This window comes from Entelurus aequoreus, linkage group LG03 (assembly GCF_033978785.1).
Source record: "Entelurus aequoreus isolate RoL-2023_Sb linkage group LG03, RoL_Eaeq_v1.1, whole genome shotgun sequence".
NCBI classification, from domain to species: Eukaryota; Metazoa; Chordata; class Actinopteri; order Syngnathiformes; family Syngnathidae; genus Entelurus; species Entelurus aequoreus.
In genome coordinates this window covers 72,815,892-72,839,380 of record NC_084733.1, presented here as the reverse complement: position 1 = coordinate 72,839,380, position 23,489 = coordinate 72,815,892, and the positions used below count along the sequence as shown (strand labels likewise).

The following is a 23,489-nucleotide window of genomic DNA, read 5'->3' as shown; positions in this document are numbered from 1 at the left end:
AGGAACCTCTTTGATGTTAGTATATCCTGAATGCAAAAAGGGTTTATGCAAATATTGAAAAAAAATTTAATTTTGTGTTGCGATTCTTAGATGTAATGTTTCTTCATTTATGTCAGTGTTTGACTCATTGAAATATTTTATTATTGCAGCAAAGACACAAAGATAGCAGATAACTACATTTGTCTGCGGAGGTCCAACTAAACCACTTCACTTGCTCGTACATCATCAAAGTCAGTGACATTATACAATTATATGGATTTTTGTTAAACGTGATAACAAGAGAGAGAAAATGGGGTGGGAGGGAACATTTCTTTGTCCAAAACATTTTATAGGACAAACTACGCTAGCTGTATGTAGCCTAAATAGGCTAATCGGATGTAGCTAAAACTAGCCAAGTTCAAGTAACGTAGTTTAGATAAATTAATTGTACATAATGTAAACTAGCTGTGTAAGTAGCTAAAATGGAGTGTATCTAATAAAGCAGGCTAATTAAAGCTAGCTAACTAATGGCTAAATGCTAGCGATGGCACTGACAAAAAACAGAAAGTCGAGTTGGCAGTAGTTCATTCAGTGTGAAAAGATCCATTGGTGTCCCCTGAGCAAGGCACTGACAAGCTGGTCGTTTGACCTCCAGTCCACTTTGCTTAGACAAATCAAGTGGCACTCCTACAAGTCTTCAGAAGTTTTCCTTATAGAAGTTGAAGCCAAAGTTTTCACACTGAGCTTTGATGACTTTAGCCAATGCAGGAGAACCGCAATAGAACACGTGTACTTTGCCTTTCTTCTCTTCTGAAATCTTCTGGAACACCTAGGGACAACAATAGGAAGAAGAGGTCATCTGTCTAGCTCCATCTCTTTGGACGCTCACAAAGCCCCTCAACTCAGTGTTGTCCCACCTTCCCCCACTCGGGTCGTCCAGGTTGAGTTCTGGTCCTCAGGCCGGTAATGGAGTCACGCTTCTCTTTCTTGGCCAGCAGGTCCAGCGCCATCTGTAGGCCGATGGCTTTCATGTCGTTCTTACACAAGGCGGACGTCATGTACATGTGCATCTCCAGGAAGCGCCCTGCCGCACGACACAAAAAGGTTGAGGTCCAGTGATGAGCTTCACGGCACGGCATAGTCACGACTCACCCTCGGGCTCTTCGTCGGCTTGGTCCATCTCCAGTTTGGTCAGGAGGCTGACGAACCACTCGAAGGACTTCTGGTCCCGGTTGATCCAGATGAAGTCCACCTAAAAGATAGGTAAACACTGAGTCGCACTGGCAGTGTGCTGAGTTGACGGCTGCATAACTTACTTTGCGAAGATCCATTTCGCTGTCCTTGATGTTCTCGCACCATGAGTAGTTGCAGTTCGGACAGTTCTGCTTCCTGCGCCGGTACCTGTACGCACAGGCACAAGGTGTCGTGAAGGCTGATGTTGGCAGGATAAGAAGTTCTTACCTGTACATGATGCTTTGCAGGATGGAGGCGAAGGGTGTGATGCCAATGCCTGCTCCGATCAGAACAGCGTGCTCTGACGCAAAGATCTGCCTGGTGGGGGTCCCATAGGGTCCGTCAACGTAACACTGATATGTGATGTGAAGAAGGTCACATTATCCTCAGGATCAAAGAGGTTAAAGTAGACGTTTTGCTAACCTTGATATTGCAGAAGCGATGATTCTCTCCAAACGTTGCAGAAACCTTCAAAAGCATACAAAACAGCGTCGGCGAGTCCAGCAAGCTGATTGGCACTGATTGGTCACTTGATCTACCTCTTTTAGGGGTGGGGCCTCGCCTCTTTCTGCGGGCCCGAGCTCATCGGAAGGAAGAGGATCTTGCGACAAGGTTGCAGGGGCCACGCCGGTCGGGGAGCCATTCTGACGATACATAGTGAGCTCGACGGTGGTGTCCTCATTGGACGCCACGGTGGCATTAAAATGCGACGAGCTGAACAAATCATCCTAGAAGGAATAGGAAGACCAAGATGAAGTACTATAGAAGTGGCGGCGGAACGTCTCCTTGACAACCCTGAGTGTTTTTTACTGGAGTTTTCATCAGTGGTCTGCTGCGCAAACTTGCTGCCAGCCTCCTTGGACTTGGCACTGGACTCTGAGGCTGCCTGAAGTACTCGTACAGGCGGTTGGTCCACTGGCCCATCGAACGGATGTGCAGCCACAGACTATCTGCAGTTTAAAGGTCACCATGCGAACAAACTCAAGAAGCTAAAGACTAATAAGTTGCAAAAATGATGTTGTCCTGAAAGACAGACCCGATTGTTCCGGAGCGCTGCTGATGGTGAACGGGTGCCACTCGTACTTGGCGATGACCGGAATGTTGATGTAGACGTAATCTCCCGGCTTGAATTGGAAAAACTGTGGACGCTTGATGACGAGATGAGTCACCTGCATGACGGTGACACCACACATTAGCCCACATTAGCCACATTTTAGCCTAGATTTGAGTATCACTACAGTGTTGCCAACCAGGCGGTTCCAAATAAGAGGTTAGCATGTTAAAATGTCCGACCATCAGAATGACTCATGATGTCACCAATAATGTCACAGAGATACGCACCTTAGACGGCAGCAGGTTGACTTCCACTATGTACAGACCTCCCATGCGGGACACAGCAATTCCAATTATCTTCTCCAGCAGAAATACCAGTCCCGGAACAACAAACCACTTCCAGAAGTTGGCGCAGTGGATCATAAGCAGTGACCACACCCACACGTAGGACAGGTGTGACCAGTAGAACACCTGCAAGGTCGAAACAGAAATCAATTCAAAAGCGTTTGACGACAGCGACAACAGCGAGAAAATGAAGTCCTCGAGGAAACGGCCACCGCCCAGCTTTGTGGCGGCTTCTTACTTCAAAATGGCCGCTGCGTCGTACGAAGGTGCTGGAGCACAGCACCATGAGGCAGATCACCACCTGAAGAACCACCCCGGTAAGCGAGGCCGTACCCTTGACCCAGCCGATCCCAGGCCGTGTGGTGAGAATGTATTCCCAAAGACTAAAGCCGCTGTGCTCCGACAGCTGGGCTGAAACACGCAAACAAACAGCTGGTGTTGTGTTTGTCTACATGTACCGTAGCTGGGGTGTACATACCAAAGTTGAAAACATGTGCAGTTGTGTGTACGAGGGTGTAGCCGAGGATGGCGCAGCCCACAATCTGATGTAACAGGATGTTCTGGTCTAGAGGAAAGACCTTCACCACCCACGTGGCCCTCAACCATGTGAGACAGCGACGCAGCATCAGGACCTGCAAAAGAAAGGCAGGCATGATAGAAAACGTTCCTTCCTGTCAGGGCCGGCGCACTTCCCACCGTCTGTTACCATGACAAAGGTGCAGTTGAAGTTGAGACACTGTCCGCAACCTTTAGCCAGCATGTAGCAGGCGCTGCCGTGGCGATGCTGCAGAACGGCACCGACGAAAAGCATGAGGCTGAGACAGGTGTAGCCGCACAGGAAGAAGAGCTTGCGACTGTTGTTGTGCCAGTAGGCTCGCGTCAAGTAGCGAGGAGTCTGACGCTTCTTCTGATCCACATCTGGAGGCTTGAGCCAGTTGGCAGCACTAGCAAGTTCAACATATATCAATAGTCATTGACGCGCCGACCCCTCTGCAAACATCAACACCCTTGAGGAGAATGTTTCCACCTGATGGTTAGGTTCTCCATCACTTCCGGAAAGTTCTCCAGCTCAGCCTTGAGCTCCTCGAAGGTGATGGCGCCACTGTTGTCTTTGTCGGCAGACTCAAAGAGCGCCAATGTCAAGTCGTCTAGTTTCTCCTCTGGCAGAGAGATGGCGCTCTCACGCAGGCACGACTTCAGAACTGTGCGCAGCTCGTCCGGATCGATTGAACCGCTTCCTGTGTAACACCCCAACTTCTCAGTTTTGTTATCGTACAGTATGTGTGTACCTGCAGATGCATTTTTCACCGTCCACATCGTAGACCTGGAAGAGGAACTTGAGCTTGTCTGTCTCGCTGCCATGTATGAGCAGTTCCAGAGCCTCCAGGAGCTCGTCCAAGCTGATGGAGCTGCTCCCATCGGAGTCGAAGAGCGCAAAGAAACGCTCGGCAAAGAAAGACTGCGATGCGACACAAAGGTCACATTGTGAGTCAAAGCTGTTTCGACACACGTCACAGGACAGGACTGACCTCTTTGACCTTGAGGGCGGTCTTGAACTCTTCCAAGTCGATTTCCTTGTCGTCTCCTGCGATGCTCTCAAACTGTTTGGTCACCCAGTCCAGCCAGCGTGCATCCTCGTCCGCACTCATGGCGACACGCTGACGCAACCACCGTGTCCCCCCGAAGCACCTGTTGTTGGCTGCAGGCTGATCAGAACACAACTGAGATATTGTGGACAAGACTCTAGAGCACATGGGTCTGTGAGAATCACTGTAGCCTACTACGGTTACGTCTGGACTGCATGAGAATCAAACATGAACAGAAACCAAGCCGAGATCTTGTCAGTCTAGAACAGTGGTCCCCAACCACCGGGCTGCACAAGAAATACAAAAATAAAAAATAAATAAAATATTTTTATTTTTATTTTTTTTGTCCTGTCCAGCTTCTCAGGCAAATCATATAGTTGATGTAGATGCCCATATTGGTTGTTCAGATTTACTTCACAAAAGAGAAGTGTAGGATACTTCTCTTGTTGCCTTATTTGTATTTGACTTTATTAAATGTATTTATATTATCATTTGGTGCAGCCGGGCCGGAGCAGGAGGGGATAGAAAGAGAAAAAAAGGAAGACAGAGGGGGAACTTGTGGGGACAAGAGGGGGATTAGACAGAGAGACAAAAACAACAACAGCAAACACAACAATAACAACAATAGAGCAACATCAGCAAATACGACATGTACAAATATGATGGTAAAAGTGATAGCAAATAAGCAGTTAGCGAAAATTAAAAATAATACAGAAATGACAATGAGCATTATTACACTACAAATGTAGCAATACAAATACCAATAGAAATAGCGCTATTGATAATGAACAATACCCATAATTTACCTCTATTATCAACAATACAGTTGTTCAAATGCAACAATACATATACGTAATGATAACTAGAGATACAAAAGAATGCAGAAAAATGGAGGGGAAGAAAGAGAAGCAACCTATACTAACCTTGTAGATTGTTATAGTAACAATAGGTTAAGCTTTGTCAGTGTGCCATGTGTTACCCAGTTTACCCTAGGGCAACAACATTAGTATATGTTTGATGAAACGTGATTATGTGCATGAGTGTATGTATGTATATGTACTTGTATATGTACAGAATGTGTGTATGTGTTTGCACAGTGAATGTATATGTACAGTATGTGTATATGTATGTTTGTACAGTGAATGTATATGTACAGTATGTGTATGTGTATGTTTGTACAGTGAATGTATATGTACAGTATGTGTATGTGTATGTTTGTACAGTGAACGTGCGTGTGGATGTACGAACTTTGAGTATGTATGTATGTACTGTATTTGTGTATGTATGTGGGAGCGTAGGTACCTATGTATGTATGTATTTATGTATGTGAGTATATGTGTATTTGTGTGTACAATATATTTGACTCCCACTGTGTGTGGGAGCCAGAGTACGGCCCCAGCCACCCAGAGAGCCCAACCCACAAACAGCAGGTGTGGCGTCCAGGGAACCAGGGACCACCGGCCCCACGCAGCCAGGCCGGCCAGCGACAGGAACCCCAGAGCCAGGCCCACCGTGCCGCCCGTAAGAGCCAGCAGCAGGCAGCAGACAGACGCACCCGGCAGAGGACAAGGCACGAGAGAAGCAGGGGACAGCCAGACCTCAGGCCAGCGAGAGACCACACCCCACATGGGTAGAAAGGTGGGCCGCCCCGCCCGGGGGGCCCAGAGACTCCCCGCAACCGGACGGAAAGACCGCCCCCGCCCCACCAGCAACCGGGCCCCCACGAGCCCATCCCCCCATGTTGATTTTTATTAAATCAACATAAAAAAACCTCCCGCCCCCACTCATTCACACTCATTCATTATTTCTGGTTCCTACATTATATATCAATATAGATCAATACAGTCTGCAGGGATACAGTCCGTAAGCACACATGATTGTATTTCTTTATGACAAAAAAAAAGCTGCTTTGCAAGCCCAAACAATGTCAGTATGGAATACATGAGTGTGGATTTAGTAGCGCTAGAAGACAAGAGCCTGAACCAGATCAGTCTAGAACCATGTTCTTAACCATTGGGCCGAGGCCCATTGTTGGTCTTTATTGAAGAGTGGTAAGAAAAAAGCCATTGTTAAAAGAAAACAACAAGAAGTCCTGTTTGCAGTTTGCCAGGTGCCATGTTGGGGACACAGCAAACATGCAGGTCAGACCAGACCAAAATTTTACTTTTTGACAAAATACAAAACGCTGTATATATATGTATATATATGCATACATATATATATATATATATATATATATATATATATATATATATACACATACATATATATATATATAAATATATATACATACATAGATAAATACACATATATATATATATACGTATATATATATATATATATATATACATATATATATACGTATATATATATACATATATATATATACATATATATATATAAATATATATATACATATATATATATATATACATATATATATACATATATCTATATAAATATATATATACATATATATATATATATACATATATATATATAAATATATATATCTATACACACATATATATATATATATATACATAGATGTAAGCACAAGTTAACACTTGCAGGGCATTACTGCCTGACGCACCTCCGACAGTGCCATGTGGTGCTGGCTGCAGGGTCGTCAGCCGAGAGCCACCCTTCACGGATGTTTCGCTCCTTTAATCCCGGAACATCTCTGGGTGGTGGAGCAGCGACAGGGACGTCTCCCTGCCACCCCCTGCAGCCAGCTGGAGGATCCATAATATACCCACATTCTAACCCCGGTGTTATTGCTGTTGTGTATATGGAATGAGTCCCAAACACACTATATACACACACTATATATATACATATATATATATATATATATACATACACACACAGTAGATTGGTATTTATATGTATATATATATATACAGTCGCGATCAAAGGTTTACTTACACTTGTAAAGAACATAATGTCATGGCTGTTTTGAGTTTCCAATAATTTCTACAACTTTAATTTTTTTGTGATAGAGTGATTGGAGCACATACTTGATTGTCACAAAAAACATTCATGAATTTTGGTTCTTTTATGAATTTATTATGGGTTTACTGAAAATGTGACCAAATCTGCTGGGTCAAAAGTATACATACAGCAGTGTTAACATTTGGTTACATGTCCCTTGGCAAGTTTCACTGCAATAAGGCGCTTTTGGTAGCCATCCACAAGCTTCTGGTTGAATTTTTGACCACTCCTCTTGACAAAATTGGTGCAGATCAGCTAAATTTGTTGGTTGACATGGACTTGTTTCTTCAGCATTGTCCACACGTTTAAGTCAGGACTTTGGAAAGGCCATTCTAAAACCTTAATTTTAGCCTGATTTTGCCATTCATTTACCACTTTTGACGTGTGTTTCGGGTCATTGTCCTGTTGGAACACCCAACTGCGCCCAGGACCCAACCTCCGGGATGATGATTTTAGGTTGTCCTGAAGAATTTGGAGGTAATCCTCCTTTTTCATTGTCCCATTTAAAGCACCAGTTCCAATGGCAGCAAAACAGGCCCAGAGCATAATGCTACCACCACCATGGTTGACGGTAGGCATGGTCTTTCTGGGATTAAATGCCTCACTTTTTCTCCTCCAAACATATTGCTGGGTATTGTGGCCAAACAGCTACATGTTTGTTTCATCTGATACCACATGGACAAAGATAAGACCTTCTGGAGGAAAGTTCTGTGGTCAGATGAAACAAAAATTGAGCTGTTTGGCCACAATACCCAGCAATATGTTCGGAGGAGAAAATGTGAGGCCTTTAACGAATCATTGACTTGAACAAGTCAGGAAAGTCACTTGGAGCCATTTCAAAGCAGCTTAAGGTCCCAAAAGCAACTGTGCAGACAATTGTTTGTAAGTATAATGTGCATGGCACAGTTTTGTCACTGCCACAATCAGGAAGAAAACGCAATCTATCACCTGCTGCTGAGGGAAAATTGGTCAGGATGATCAAGAGTCAACTGAGAAGCACCAAAAAGCAGGTCTGCAATGAATTGGAAGCTGCTGGAACACAGGTGTCAGTGTCCACAGTCAAGCTTGTTTTGCATCGCCATGGACTGAGGCTACCATGCAAGAAGGAAACCCTTGCTCCAGAAGCTACACCTTAAAGCTTGTGTAAAGTTTGCTGCTGATCACATGGACAAAGATAAGACCTTCTGGAGGAAAGTTCTGTGGTCAGATGAAACAAAAATGTAGCTGTTTGGCCAAAATACCCAGCCATACGTTTGAAGGAGAAAAGGTGAGGCCTTTAATCCCAGGAACACCACACCTACCGTCAAGCATGCTGGTGGTAGTATTGAGCTGTGGGCCTGTTTTCCTGCCAATGGAACTGGTGCTTTACAGAGACTAAATGGGACAATGAGAAAGGAGGATTACCTCCAAATTCTTCAGGACAACCTAAAATCATCAGCCTGGAGGTTGGGTTTTGGGTGCAGTTGGGTGTTCCAACAGAACAATGACCCCAAACACATGTCAAAAGTGGTAAAGGAATGACTAAATCAGGCTACAATTAAGGTTTTAGAATGGCCTTCCCAAAGTCCTGACTTACACCCCATTGAGAAAATGTGGCCAAGAAACAAGCTGAAGAAACAAGTCCATGTCAGAAAACCAACAAATTTAGCTGAACTGCACCAATTTTGTCAAGAGGAGTGGTCAAACATTCAACCAGAAGCTTGCCAGAAGTTTGTGGATGACTACCAAAAGCGCCTTATTGTAGTGAAACTTGCCAAGGGACATGTAACCAAATGTTAACATTGCCGTATGTATACTTTTGACCCAGCAGATTTGGTCACATTTTCAGTAAACCAATTATAAATGCATAAAAGAATCAAACTTCATGAATGGTTTTTGTGACAATCAAGTATGTGCTCCAATCCCTCTATCACAAAAAAGTAATAGTTATAGAAGTTATTGGAAACTCAAGACAGCCGTGACATTATGTCCTTCACATTGAAGTGGGGTGTAGAGGCTTTGCTGGCCGCTCACTGTACAAGGTGTTCACACTACTTGGCATCCAGGCCACCATGGAGGCAGCAGAGAGAGCCTCTAGATGGCTTTGGATCAGGAGGAGCGAACTGTGGGCCAATGCTACTGGGACACAAGCCGGGCTGGGTCACCTGAGGGAGGGGGTATGATGTTGAAAGACCCAAAACCCCCGGTGATCTCAGGCATATCACTGATGCTGTGTCCCAGTGCATCTGAGGATGTATCTTACAATCAACTTATTGTATGAACGATTTGATATGATTCAATTTAGTGTATGAACCACATTTCAGTCACTAGATTGGCAAAGCTGGGAGAGACATACCCTAAAAGACTTGCAGCGCAGCGAAAGGTGGTTCCACTTCTACACAATGATCTTTCCCATCCGTCTATTTGAGTGTCCCTCTCTGGGTTGCAGGGGGGCTGGAGCCTATCCCAGCTGCACTCAGGCAGAAAGCAGGGTACAATCTGGACAAGTCGCCATGCATGTTTGTGTAAAATGAGACTTGCCCACTTTTTCTAATCGGCACCAAATCCCTCTGGACCCGCGGAACATTGGATTTAGTCATCTACTTTATTTTTTACAAAGTTTTCGACAGGAAGCGGTACAGTGATATAGGCCATTGAGCATTTGTATACAAGAAATGAAACAGCATATTTCAAGTTTCCCAGTTGAGTAGTTTACTGTATTTCTCTATCCACCGTGTTACATGGTGCACCTTCTATCTAGTACAGTGGTTCTCAAACTTTTTTCACCAAGTACCACATCAGAAAAAACTTAGTTCTCCAAGTACCACCCATCACTAAAATACAGTAGTGTAGTAGGCGTAAGTATTTATTAAAAACAAGGAAGATGTTTTATTTAACAAGTATAATTAGTATTTTTGGCCACTGTATCATTACACACATATTGAACAGTAACACTGTGTTTGAATATAGGAAAATAAAACACTGTACTTTAATCAATTGATTCTTTGGTGTACTACTAGGTGGAGCCCACGTACCACTAGTACCACAGTTTGAGAATTCACTGATCTAGTACTTTTGTTTTTTTGAGTAACTTCCACTATTGTAAAGGTTAATTTATTTGTCAAGGAGCTACAGCTTTTTATACAATCATTTAAAAAGGGCAAAATAATTGAATAAAAGTACAAATCACCTATTGTTTTAATTATTTTTAATAGATCCGAAATTTAATGTGTTACATTTTATTTTAATAATTTTTAACCTGCTGCTTTGAGTACTTTAAACTCCCAAATACTTAAAATATTGGACTACCTTAGGTCTTGTTCCAAGCACAGATACATCTGGATCTATATAAATGATTGGCTTTTTTTCAGAAAAACATGCACATTGACTTGGCAACACGAAGGTGCGAATGGGAGCATTGCAGCCAGATAGCGGCGTTCTGCTAGTTTTTGGCATGCCTAGACCTACAGAACAGCATCGTCCAGGTATATCTGGTGAAGACGTAGGTGATTTCACATTTTTTACACAAACACATTTATTTCTCAACACCGAATATGATTCCAGCCAGTTCAACAATTACCTCAACAGATTAAAATTGGACAGCTTTGTTAATAAAGATTTATGGTGTTGAACGCTTTTGTAGAATTGATAAACACTGCCAGAATAACAACACCAGCGTCAACATCAAATTTAAATTTTTTCAAGAACATATATTTTCGAAATAACACATTACATTAGGCTAAAAGAATGTGGGCTAGTGTTCATATGGTCAATGAGGAGGAGCGACTAAATTTGAAAAATGGCATGACAACTCTAATATTTAATATACTTTCTGCAATGATTTGATACTGTAATATGTGTGCTTAGATTATTGTCTGTTTTTTTAAAGAAAGATTGTGTCCATGCCGAATGCATATTTTGCTGCTTTTGATTTCCCTTAAACTGTAGACTTAGATATTATAGTTAGATTAAGAGCTTGGTTCATCGTATCAAAATGCTTAACATGATCAATAACATGGCAATTAGTAGTTGATTCTCCTTACAGATTGGATAAAATATGTATTTAGTGACAGAATTAAAAAAATGTTCGCTGAAACCATCTATGGACCATGTCAGTGTTAAGAAATGACTCTGGACCATGCCAGTCGAGAAAACACAAGCCTGGATCATGTCAGCCAAGAACAGGTAAGTCTGAACCAGGTGAGACTAGAAGAAAGGTCTGGACAAAATCAGTCTATAGGACAAAAGTCTAGACCTGGTCTGTCTAGAAGACGTGAGTCTACTCTTGACCATGTCCGTCTAGAGGACATCAATTTGGAATGGATCACCCCATTCTGGAAAACACAAGTCTTGACCACGTCACTCTTGAACAGGTAAGCCTGGACCACGTGAGAATAAAACAGATCTTATTAACAACATGTTAATAACGAAAATAGAAACTATAAGCGGTTTTACCTGCTGCTGTTGTAAGTCTTCGTCCTCAGCTGCCACGGGATCGTCAGCTGGAGGTGACAAGCACCCTCCCTCCCTCCATCACTTACCCGGCCCCTCCCAACACAGGTTCCATAGTCGTACATATGATTTCATTTTCACTTAAAAAATATTTATTTGTAAAAAAAAACTTCACCGACTTGGTCACATGGGTCATGAGACCAAGATCAGGACCAAGACCAAGTCACACTGGAGCTGTTTGTTGGCAGCTGATTTTTAAAAAACATTTTAACCCTATTAACAAAGTGTGTGATGTATCACATGACCGCACGACAGTGCAGGGAGTTTTGTACCTCGGGGGAGGAACTATAGCACTCCTTCCCTACCCTAACTACCTTCAGTCACACAGACTATATCTTTACTAGCAGTCTGACAGTTGACCATAGCCACACCTCAGGTCAAATTTTGTCCTTGCCTATCATACGACCAATGTCAGTCAGGACTTTCATTGGCTCGACGACGGTGTCACCGTAACAGCGAGGAGGTGACACTTTGCTCGGCGTCCGGCTCCTCCATGATGGCGTGCAGTATCTCAAGGCCCTCAAAAGACACGCTCAGAGAGCCCACCAGCTCGCCTCCATCCTCCATAACTGCAACACGCACAAAATACATTTATGTAGTGTTTTTAATTATACTTACAATGAATGGACTAAGCCACAGGTGTCAAACTCAAGGCCCGCCATATCATTCATTAATGCCCGCAAAAGCCTGGAAATAATATGCGTCAATGAAGTACTTAATTTTTCTCACTTTATACAGAAAAAAATGCATTCAGTTGCAAATCTTTTAAACATTAATATTATGTAACAAAGCAAAAAATATTATATTATCATACCAAACATGTTTTTTTTTGTTAAAAAAAACAAACTTAAATATCTGCTTGACCTATGATTTCACAGCAAGTTGTCCATCAAATGGTATGCTATAAAAAAGACAACAGATTTGGTAAAAGTTTTGGCAGCATATTATTGTAAATGGGAAAATAGTACCACTGTTTTTTACAGTAAAATTCTGGCAACTTAGTTGCCATTTTTTTTACCTTAAAATCTACGGTTATTGTTTTTACAGCATATTACTGCAAATGGAACAACGGCACCACGGTTTTGTTTCAGCTCAGTTACCAGTAACTATATTTCCATTTACAGTAATATGCTGTAAAAACAACGATAGAGTTTACGGTCGAAATAACCTTGTAGCTCAGTTTTTAGAACATTACCATAAAACAATGTTGAAATGAGTTGAAACAAATCACCTGGGAGAATATGATTCTTAGCACAGACTGTGAACATACAGCTGAAGGGGTAATAAAAGCTCAACCACGCTATATCAAAGTATGTACAATTGGCACGTAGCAAGTTCAACAAAAAGTCAAATCTCCCCTGGTTTAATGAAAAGAGACTCTGCCTTAAACAAATACCTCAAATCTCACTTGAACATTGACCGCCTAATATTCACAAGTCTAAGGAATTAAGTTACATCAGAACTTCGCAAAGCCAAAGCAAACTTCTTCCTGAATATCATTAAACAAGCCAGAGGAAACTACTAAATTATGTGGCAAGTGATCAATAAAGTAATTGTTAGGGACCACCAGAAAAATTAAATAGAGCAAATCCAACACGAGGGAATACTGTGTACAAACAGTACAGAAATAGCAAATAAATTAAACGAGCACTGTATAAACTCTCTACATGAACTAGGTCACAGCTTCACCCCAGTACACTCCTATGAAAATCCATCCATCCATCCATCTTCTTCCGCTTATCCGAAGTCGGGTCGCGGGGGCAGCAGCCTAAGCAGGGAAACCCAGACTTCCCTCTCCCCAGCCACTTCGTCCAGCTCTTCCCGGGGGATCCCGAGGTGTTCCCAGGCCAGCCGGGAGACATAGTCTTCCCAACGTGTCCTGGGTCTTCCCCGTGGCCTCCTACCGGTCGGACGTGCCCTAAACACCTCCCTAGGGAGGCGTTCGGGTGGCATCCTGACCAGATGCCCGAACCACCTCAACTAAAACATCAAATAACCCAGAGTTGAACCTGGAACCTGTTCTTGAAGCGGAGATAACAAAAATATTCCCTGGATTGTCAACTTCCAAAAGTTAAAATATTTAGGGCCTTTTCACAGCCACCATCAAAAACGATCAAGAAACTCTTACCACACCAATAACAAAACTTCTTCAATCCAGCAGAGGAATTTCCCAAACACTCTCAAACATGCAATAATAATTCCAATCATTATATCCAAAGATACAACCACAATTTACAACTACAGGACAATCAACATCCTCCCAGTTCAAACCAAAGCAATAGAAAAGGTTGTTGCTAAGCAACTTGTGGATCACAGGTACAGAATGCCGCCATCTAATCGAAAACATTAAACAGTCACTTGATAAAGGGGGGGTTGTAGCAGCCATTTTTCTTGATCTCCGAAAAGCATTCGACACAGTGCACCATGACACTTTATTACGAATTGGCCAAAATGAATGTATCCCTGACACCTTAAACTGGGTCAGATCATACTTAACTGATCGCAATCAAACACTGAGGATCAAGCAAGCCAGCTCCGCCTAAGTACCATGCACTACAGGACTTCCTCAAGGTTCTAATCTGGGTCCAGTTAATTTTACTGTATACATCAATAATCTACCTACAATGTATAACAATGTAAAAATACAAATGTTCGCTGATCATACCATCAAATACACTAATTGAAAGAACATGGAAGAAGCTGCAGCCAAACTTACATAGCCATGGACAGTATAGCTCAATTGCTATATTGATTCTTGCCTTACCCTGAACATTGTAAAGAGTGCAGTCACGTATTTCACCAACAAACAGAAACCTATACAAACGGTTACATAGTACAAATACCTAGGACTCATACTTGACCCCTCCTTCGATTGAAAAAATAAATAAAAATCAAAAAACATGACAAATACACTTAAGTATAATCCAGCCACCTTCAAATGTATGCGAAATTCGCTCTCCGTCGAGGCAGCTGAAACCTAGTAAAGTGCAATGATTAAGTCACACTTCTCTGGTTGTTTTACCAGCTGGTCTCAAGCAAACAAAACAACTAACCATTAGAATCCATATGCAAACACGCCCTGAAAATTCTGGAGACAAAAAGGCCAAAATATAATTACCGGTACTGCATTATTCTAAACAAATACAATATGCTTATATTATACTCATATATTCAAAATTGTTCACAACTTGGCTCCATCTCCACTCAAACATTGTGTCCATCAGACCTCAGATACAGCCACAAGAGTAACTAGAGGTACTACGAGAGGGCAGTGTAGTATCCCAAAATGTAAGACAGCTTTGGCCCAATCTGCTTTCTCTTCAAAGACTGTGAAACAGTGGAACAAGCTCCCATCTGAGCTGCTGAGCTTGAATTCACTCACTTCCTTTACAGGAGAAGCAAAAACATGGAAATAAATACATAAAATGAAAACAACTGTGGTACTTTGTTTCCATTTACAGTAATATACTGTTAAAAAAAAAAAAAACAGTAAAATTTCCAGTCAAATTCTGGTGATTATGAGCAAAATCTACAGATTTTTACAGTGAACGTAAGAAAAAGGTATAATTAAATCTAGGCTAATAATATCATGAGGCAAATACATTTATATTGATATATTATTCACTTGTTGAAACGGCCCTCTGAGGTCAGTCATAACTAGTATGCAGTGGCCCTCAATGAAAACGAGTTTGACACCCCTGGACTAAAGGAATACTACAAACGGACAAATCATACAACCTTGTGTGACGTCAAGCCAGTAAAAATGAAATTTCATAATAATAATGTATATAATAATAATAAAGTCCTATTGCTTGAGGAAAAGACAGTTGGTGGTTATCAGACCGTTGAGGTTAGTCTCCATCACGTCGCCTTGTATGTGCAGCAGGTCTGGGATGTTCAGGAAAGCTACGCCCACCTCCTCACACCCCCTCTCATGCTCCTCCTCTTCTGGAGGCTCACTCACTACCGTGAACCGGATTCTGTGCGACAACAACAAATTTTCAATATTAGAAAGGAAGGACAAAGAGACGAAAAGGAAGGAAGCCAAGGAATGTTTACCTCTCCATGTTATGCTTCTTTCCACGCAGGACTTCTTTTAGCAGGTGTCGTCTTGGCCTGTTGGTGTCAACGTCCACGGGAATGACTGTGGAAGGAAGTGAACTCTTATTTTAAAGACATACGTGAGGACACAATTTGCTCAAAATACAAGCGCACACCTTTGCTGTAGTTGAAGCTGACGCTCTTTCCTGGGGGGGGTTTAGGCAAGGACAAGGGGGTCTCCACGGTAGGCATGTCCAGAAAGGAGTACTCCACATAGAGACGCACCACGCTGCTGTCTAGAGAGATGCGAGACTCCGCCTGCAGGCGTAAGGACATGACCTCCACCCGCACTCGCTCTGACACCTTAGGGGAGGATCACCATCAACCCCTTGTCTCTGATGAACCCATCATGGTGAGATGCTTACTGACATTCGTGGGACTGTCAGGGTGGTGAACGATGCCATCGTCGCTGTCCGACTGAATTGAACCGCTGCGGTTTCGTCTGCGCACCGGTGCCATCTCATCATCTGTGTGGAAGAAGTGTGAGTCTGTCATGGTGTCCAACCAGAAGAAACAAGATAGCGATCGACTTAAGTATCGGCAGCAATTTTTTGGCATTTTGATGTATATTGGTATGGGTATATATATATATATATATATATATATATATATATATATATATATATATATATATATATATATATATATATATATATATATATATATATATATATATATATATATATATATATATATATATATATATACAAAAAAAATTTTTTTTTAAACAGCTGTTAACTGATGTACAAACCCCGTTTCCATATGAGTTGGGCAATTGTGTTAGATGTAAATATAAACGGAATACAATGATTTGCAAATCATTTTCAACCCATATTCAATTGAATGCACTACAAAGACAAGATATTTGATGTTCAAACTCATAAACTTTATTTTTTTTTGCAAATAATAATTAACTTAGAATTTCATGGCTGCAACACGTGCCAAAGTAGTTGGGAAAGGGCATGTTCACCACTGTGTTACATGGCCTTTCCTTTTAACAACAATCAGTAAACGTTTGGGAGCTGAGGAGACACATTTTTGAAGCTTCTCAGGTGGAATTCTTTCCCATTCTTGCTTGATGTACAGCTTAAGTTGTTCAACAGTCCGGGGGTCTCCGTTGTGGTATTTTAGGCTTCATAATGCACCACTTTTTCAATGGGAGACAGGTCTGGACTACAGGCAGGCCAGTCTAGTACCCGCACTCTTTTACTATGAAACCACGTTGATGTAACACGTGGCTTGCCATTGTCTTGCTGAAATAAGCAGGGGCGTCCATGGTAAAGTTGCTTGGATGGCAACATATGTTGCTCCAAAACCTGTATGTACCTTTCAGCATTAATGGCGCCTTCACAAATGTGTAAGTTACCCATGTCTTGGGCACTAATACACCCCCATACCATCACAGATGCTGGCTTTTCAACTTTGCACCTATAACAATCCGGATGGTTCTTTTCCTCTTTGGTCTGGAGGACACGACGTCCACAGTTTCCAAAAACAATTTGAAATGTGGACTCGTCAGACCACAGAACACTTTTCCACTTTGCATCAGTCCATCTTAGATGAGCTCAGGCCCAGCGAAGCCGACTGCGTTTCTGGGTGTTGTTGATAAATGGTTTTCGCCTTGCATAGGAGAGTTTTAACTTGCACTTACAGATGTAGCGACCAACTGTAGTTACTGACAGTGGGTTTCTGAAGTGTTCCTGAGCCCATGTGGTGATATCCTTTACACACTGATGTCGCTTGTTGATGCAGTACAGCCTGAGGGATCGAAGGTCACAGGCTTAGCTGCTTATGTGCAGTGATTTCTCCAGATGCTCTGAACCCTTTGATGATATTACGGACCGTAAATGGTGAAATCCCTAAATTCCTTGCAATAGCTGGTTGGGAAAGGTTTTTCTTAAACTATTCAACAATTTGCTCACGCATTTGTTGACAAAGTGGTGACCCTCACCCCATCCTTGTTTGTGAATGACTGAGCATTTCATGGAATCTACTTTTATACCCAATCATGGCACCCACCTGTTCCCAATTTGCCTGTTCACCTGTGGGATGTTTCAAATAAGTGTTTGATGAGCATTCCTCAACTTTATCAGTATTTATTGCCACCTTTTCCAACTTCTTTGTCATGTGTTGCTTGCATCAAATTCTAAAGTTAATGATTATTTGAAAAAAAAAGTCTATCAGTTTGAACATCAAATATCTTGTCTTTGTAGCATATTCAACTGAATATGTGTTGAAAATGATTTGCAAATCATTCTATTCCGTTTATATTTACATCCAACACAATTTCCCAACTCATATGGAAACGGGGTTTGTATACTATTCATGTTTTACTGCAAATGAATATAGTTTTTTGCTCTCCTTGACTACTAATAATCTGTATCGGCCCTGAGAAAACCCTATCGGTTCATCTCTAAAACAAGACTGGAGCGTGGTTAAGGACTGCCAGTTTGTTGCAGCATGTAAGCAGGCTCACCGGGAAGAATGTCCCGGTTGGTGTCCGAAAGCTCCGAGGTGCACTGGGAGCTCGGAGGGAGGAGCTGACCCTCAGAGAGCACAGACGCTTCATCCTCATCTTCTCCTTCCTCAGCTGGGCTGAGACCCATCTTGGACGATCCCTATGATTAATGACTCATTGTAACTTCACGAGACAAGCCCACACACCAGATGTATATTATCTTTGTGTCTTTTTTAGGAGAACGCCACCTGCTGGACAAGAGGCATATCTTCTAGAAAGGTCACTCTTCTGGCAGCCTGTTCCTGTTTGCCTGGCATCTTCTTGGTGGACTTCAGTGTAGCTTCCTAAAGGGAGGAAAGAAGACTTTAGGGCGGTGGTTCTCAATTATTTTCTGCATTGCTACACCCAAGCAGACAAAAATATTTTCATGCCGCCCATGAATTGAAATACAGTGTAACCTCGATCTTTGTGTACGAAGGTTTTATTTCGTCATTAGTTTTTAGTCCCGCCTGCAGGCAAAAGCAGGGTGCAGCATTTTTGGGGAGGTAGAGCACCCCACGTCACCTGCTGCACAATGAAGGACACTCCTTGTCACTTCTCAGAGCTTCAGCATGTGTGCCTTTTGTGTTTTTTCTTACCCTTTTGACACGTTTGTATTTTTTAAAATGTTTGTATATGTGGCAATATGGTTGTTAAGGTTTTTTTGTGATTCCCGATGTTTTGTAAGGGCACCAAAGAAAATTCTGTGTTTGTGTGCGTGTTAGCACAGCATCGCATACAGACGACAGTTAAGCTTGTTGTTGTTGTTGTTGTTGTTGTTTTGGCTTGTTAATAAAGACACATTTGATCCATTACCCCCTTGTTGTGTTTGTTTGATACATAGTACTGTATAGTATAGCACTTTATATTGTGTTCAAAGCAAACAAACTTTAACTAAAGTGTAAATCTCTACCATGAATTGATTTACGTGGACCCGACTTAAAGAAGTTGAAAAACTTATTCGGGTGTTACCATTTAGTGGTCAATTGTACGGAATATGTACTGAACTGTGCAATCGACTAATAAAAGTTTCAATCAATCAATCAATCAAAAAACTGAGAATTTTGCTTCACTATACACTCTTTTCGATGTTCAATCCCTGTTCAAGAACCAATTAAGTTCGTAAATTGAGGTTCCATTGTACTATTAAGAACCTGATCATACGTATTTCATATGTACAAACCACTATATGAGTTGCTGGCACCAGCATTCCACATATAATTACCTGATTATCCCCGCCTCATTAATTAGGAAGTACTGCATTTGCACTCAAACAAGTCTGACAGTGATCTCTTGTGCTGACCTTTGAGGCAGTTGTGTCAGAATGAGAGTGAGAGGACTTAAAGTGGTCTTGGTTTTCCTTAGTTTCCTTCATGTTGCCTCCTACTTCCTCTAGATTTTCCACTGGGAGGACTTGGTAGGAGAACTTCCACTTGAGTGCAACGTCAATGTGGCCGGTGTGGCGTCCATTGGAGTCATAGAGGTCAAATTCACCTAAAAACAAAACCAGGAAAGCCTTCAGAAGACGCTGCAAAAGGAAACTGGGGACAAATGAGGACTCACCTGAAATCTCCTTGTCCTGGACCAGCAACTCCAAAGGAAGAGCAGCTTTGCCTAGATAGACATCCATGCGCTCCTCCTTGTAGTCAAATACGTAGAAGTGAAGAACCTCCGACCTCAGGTACTGGTCCAGGCTAGCATCCATCGGAACAGAGTAAGACTTGATATCGCTGAAGTGAGGTTCATAGCAGTCATGCACGGTGGCAGTGGGGTAGTCTGGAAAGTGGAAGAACTTGTAGACCACGTATGGACTGGGCTGCAGCGACGATTGGGACAGGAGATTTCTGCAACTGCGCACGCTGATATCCAGTTCATTCCAACCACTTGCGCCTGGTGGAACCTCAGATGTCTTTTGTGGCTCCAAACTGGTCTGAATATGGAAAATGTCTATAATGTAAAAACAAAATAAAATAAATATGGCTGAAATGGACCTCTTGGCGGGTACCTGTGCATCATGGCTTCCAGCCGACAGCCTCTCTTTGTACAGACGTCCAGTTTCTGTGATGGGAACCTTCAGCCTGATCCAGTAGTCCAGCGATCCGAAAGAGCCCTTTTCACCGGAACTTCCTAAAGATGACAAAATATGACCATGATGTCCCACTTGATTGAAAGAAAGTGTTCAGAGAATATTTTCCAACTTGAATCAGTAAAACTTTACTTTGTTTTGTTGAAAAACTTAACACAATGATTACACCCGGTGTTTTTATCTTTGCAAATACATACACATAAAATCTTATTTGGTTTCGATGGCGAGAAGAGGTGCCAGGAACGAGACATAGCAAGAGTGAACGTGGGTGTGTGTGTTCCCAAAACACACGCTTAAGTTGCGATGGACAATGCCCAAACAACTCCAGGGGCAGCAAGAAGGACAAAAGCAAGTGAACAGAGGGATAATCGAGAGAGAGAGAGAGAGAGAGAGCGTGCCAGACCTTGTAGTGCACGGTCTTCTCTCCGCCGTTTGTTACCGTTTGTATTTACTCCAATTGTAGAATAAATTGTTAATCTTCAATTTTAGTAAACTCGCTTTATTCAGACAAGCCATTAGAACAAGAGAACGACTCCGCCTTTAAAAAGGGAATATCTGAACAACAGTCACCGCAGGACAAAGAAAGTACTCACCAACCAGCGGAAGGCTCCCAGACACTGTCCCGTCCTGCAGAAGTAGGCGATGCAGGCGAAGCTGCGTACTGGCCACGGTCTTCCACTTGAGTCCGAGGGCCTGGTACAGCTCCACACTCACAGAGTGTCTGTGGAGGTAGTCAAGGAGGGTGTCGTCCACGCTCACCACGTACTTTGACGTAAAGCCATATTTGGGCGTTGGACCCGCCACCACCGGAGTGGCATGCAGGTCAAAAAGGTAGAAGGCGTAGGTGCAGAAGGTGGAGGGGGCAGGGTCACCCAGAGCCTCCAAGGCGTCTGGCGACAGAGTGACGCCGACTATTTGAAGTTCCAGAAGGTTCTCTCCGTCTTCCAGATGGAGCGTTTCATTCTCGTCTGGGGTGTCAGCCTTGAAGACCGCGCTCTTGACGCCGTAGGCAACATTTTGCAGTTGAGCTGTCACAGAAAGTCACAGGAACTTAACGCACCATGACATTGTCTGGTGTTGCCACATTAACCACAGGGGACATTGATGAAGACGAGTACCTTGCAGTTTGTGTAGCTGGACTTCCTTGGCGGTAACCATCTGCATCTGACGTTCCAGCTGCTGCGTGTACGTGCTTTTATCACGCTCCATCTTCTTCTGGACAGTGTCTAGTTCTGCCTGCAAATGTCACACTTAGCTCTAGCTCAAATGTGTCTCATCAGCTAGCCAGTCGAACCCAAAAGAGAATCTTCTAGAATGATCTGTTGGTACCTTGAGGCCACTACTGATCCGGCTCTCCATGGTCAGCAGCTGTCTGACCTTTTCCAGCTCCTGGATGGTTTCAACGTGAGCATCTTGAGGCTCTCTGATGTTGCCACTGCTCTGACCCCCCTGCCCTTCCTGGATTAAGCTCAACTCAACGTCACATTGAGATTTACGTTCCTGTGGGGGGCGGCGGTGAGAATGAGAATGGGGAATGGCACCCTTTTCTGCATGGATATCATGTCGCCATGGCAACACCTCACCTTGTTGAGCAGCAGCGCCTCTGTTAGTTCCGCTGCATCGTACTCATTGGTCTACAATACAAGTTAACATGCGTGTTACACAAGCTATTACCGCAACATGGCAACACAAGGTGGGCAGGGCCTTCTCACTCTGCTGTAGACTTCTACACGACGTTGAAGCTCATTCAACTGTTGCTTCTGGTCTGCAAGCTGAACAAGAAGCTTATGATTTTCTTCTGTCAGCTTCTCACTGGTGTCTAAACCAAATTAAAATCAACATTAATTGTCTTTTTCAAGGGTGCACAGTATGTCAATTTCAAGAACAGAAGTCACAAACCCCTCTCAGCCTTGACCTTGTCCAAGATTTGGTTCTTGTCTTGAAGGTCGGCCTGCAGCGCTGTTTCCAGCTGCGTAATTTGCTGCTTGAGTTGCTGCTCTTGAATGCTCGACTTCTGCTGCTGAGACACGTCAAACATGCTGCAGCAAGACACATGACCTTGTCATTGCTTGCTCTGGCTAGGTGGGAGGAACCTGCGTCAAAACACCTCACCTGTTGAGCAGCTTCTCGTTTTGCTCCTTTAGCAGCACATTCTCTTGCTCCGTCTCGCTGAGTCGCTCCTCTAACTGATTGCGAGAAGAAGGATCAGCGGCGGTGGCGGCAGAGCCAAAGGGACGCCAAAAAGCTCACGTACCTGCTGCAACTTGGCGTGCGACACCTGCGAGCTCTGCAGCTGCGTCCTCAGCTCCACGCACATCAGACGCTCGTCCTTTAGCTGAGACGACAGCTCGGCTACCTTCGCCGTGGCGGCCTCGTAGCACGCCTTCTGTGTGCACTGACTCTGCAAAACATAGTCCACATCAGTGACAAGAAGGGCTCTTCTTCATCTTGACAAAAAGTAATATCATATGTTTTAGCTATGCCCATCCCTGCGCAGATATTGGACAGAAGTGTTTGATACTTTGTCTTTGGTAATTGGCGAAAGGATTGAACTAAATCCTCTAAGTGGACAATTCTGGGTAGCCTCTCTGTCATCTTCTCTCAGCAAATCCAAAAAGAATCTGGGGGAATTCACTACTTTGTTAGCTACTAAACTTATTGTGCTTAACTGAAAGACTGCAGCGCCTCCCTACCACACCCGCTGGATCAGAGATATTCTTTATTTCCTTAAATTGGAGAAAACTAGGCTGAAATGTCTTTAAAATTTCAAGAAGTATGGGGTGCTTTCCTAAAATGTGTAAAGGAGACTGATCTCTAGTTTGGCCCCGATAGAGATGTGGTTGAATTGTGGATAATTGATGAGCGTTTTGTTTGCTATTGTGTATTGGTGCACCATGTTGGGGCCATTCAGACATGCAGTTGTCTGTGGCTTTATATTAATATTTTACTGTACTTATTTAACTGATTTTTTTTTTCCAATGGAGGGGGGGAAAGAACATTTGATTTGTATTGTATTGTATTTCTGTTAACTGTGTGTCAAAATAATTCAATAAACAAATGTTTAAAATAAAAAAAAAAGTAATGTCATGTCAATCATATCAGCGTCTATCATTTTCCAAAAGAC

General features: G+C 42.8%; 2 protein-coding genes and 1 long non-coding RNA gene across 5 annotated transcripts in view; 1 reads left to right on the top strand and 2 right to left on the bottom strand.

Annotated features, from left to right (window-relative positions):
- Positions 1-127: 127 nt before the first annotated feature.
- nox5 (NADPH oxidase, EF-hand calcium binding domain 5) lies at positions 128-11,659 on the bottom strand. Its single transcript, XM_062042665.1, is given in 17 exon segments — positions 128-808; positions 897-1,063; positions 1,132-1,231; positions 1,296-1,380; positions 1,441-1,565; positions 1,636-1,680; positions 1,752-1,940; positions 2,023-2,162; positions 2,249-2,381; positions 2,554-2,736; positions 2,849-3,021; positions 3,089-3,242; positions 3,317-3,554; positions 3,638-3,919; positions 3,921-4,069; positions 4,140-4,316; positions 11,625-11,659. Coding segments are annotated over 16 exon segments (2,415 nt in total). The 5' UTR covers positions 4,260-4,316; positions 11,625-11,659; the 3' UTR covers positions 128-676.
- LOC133646843 (uncharacterized) lies at positions 11,453-18,963 on the top strand. 3 transcript variants are annotated; one of them, XR_009825354.1, is made up of 4 exons: positions 11,453-11,542; positions 15,770-15,862; positions 15,944-16,134; positions 18,478-18,963. It is a non-coding gene; the product is annotated as an uncharacterized LOC133646843 (long non-coding RNA). The 3 variants fall into 3 exon arrangements; XR_009825353.1 differs by having other exon boundaries at positions 15,944-16,264; XR_009825352.1 differs by lacking the exon at positions 18,478-18,963 and having other exon boundaries at positions 15,944-16,334.
- Positions 11,746-23,489, bottom strand: part of rpgrip1l (RPGRIP1 like) — a 28,918-nt gene continuing 17,174 nt past the window's right edge. Inside the window, exons 8-25 of the mRNA XM_062042664.1 lie at positions 22,620-22,766; positions 22,478-22,551; positions 22,265-22,404; positions 22,078-22,184; positions 21,949-21,999; positions 21,695-21,865; positions 21,484-21,601; positions 20,959-21,393; positions 20,285-20,406; positions 19,843-20,209; positions 19,583-19,773; positions 18,489-18,584; positions 18,259-18,400; positions 16,152-16,249; positions 15,899-16,085; positions 15,741-15,825; positions 15,525-15,661; positions 11,746-12,250 (exon numbers count right to left, since the gene is read on the bottom strand). Coding sequence (XP_061898648.1) covers positions 12,126-12,250; positions 15,525-15,661; positions 15,741-15,825; positions 15,899-16,085; positions 16,152-16,249; positions 18,259-18,400; positions 18,489-18,584; positions 19,583-19,773; positions 19,843-20,209; positions 20,285-20,406; positions 20,959-21,393; positions 21,484-21,601; positions 21,695-21,865; positions 21,949-21,999; positions 22,078-22,184; positions 22,265-22,404; positions 22,478-22,551; positions 22,620-22,766 — 2,793 coding nt within the window. The 3' untranslated portion in view covers positions 11,746-12,125. The remainder of the gene's footprint in view (positions 12,251-15,524; positions 15,662-15,740; positions 15,826-15,898; positions 16,086-16,151; positions 16,250-18,258; positions 18,401-18,488; positions 18,585-19,582; positions 19,774-19,842; positions 20,210-20,284; positions 20,407-20,958; positions 21,394-21,483; positions 21,602-21,694; positions 21,866-21,948; positions 22,000-22,077; positions 22,185-22,264; positions 22,405-22,477; positions 22,552-22,619; positions 22,767-23,489) is intronic.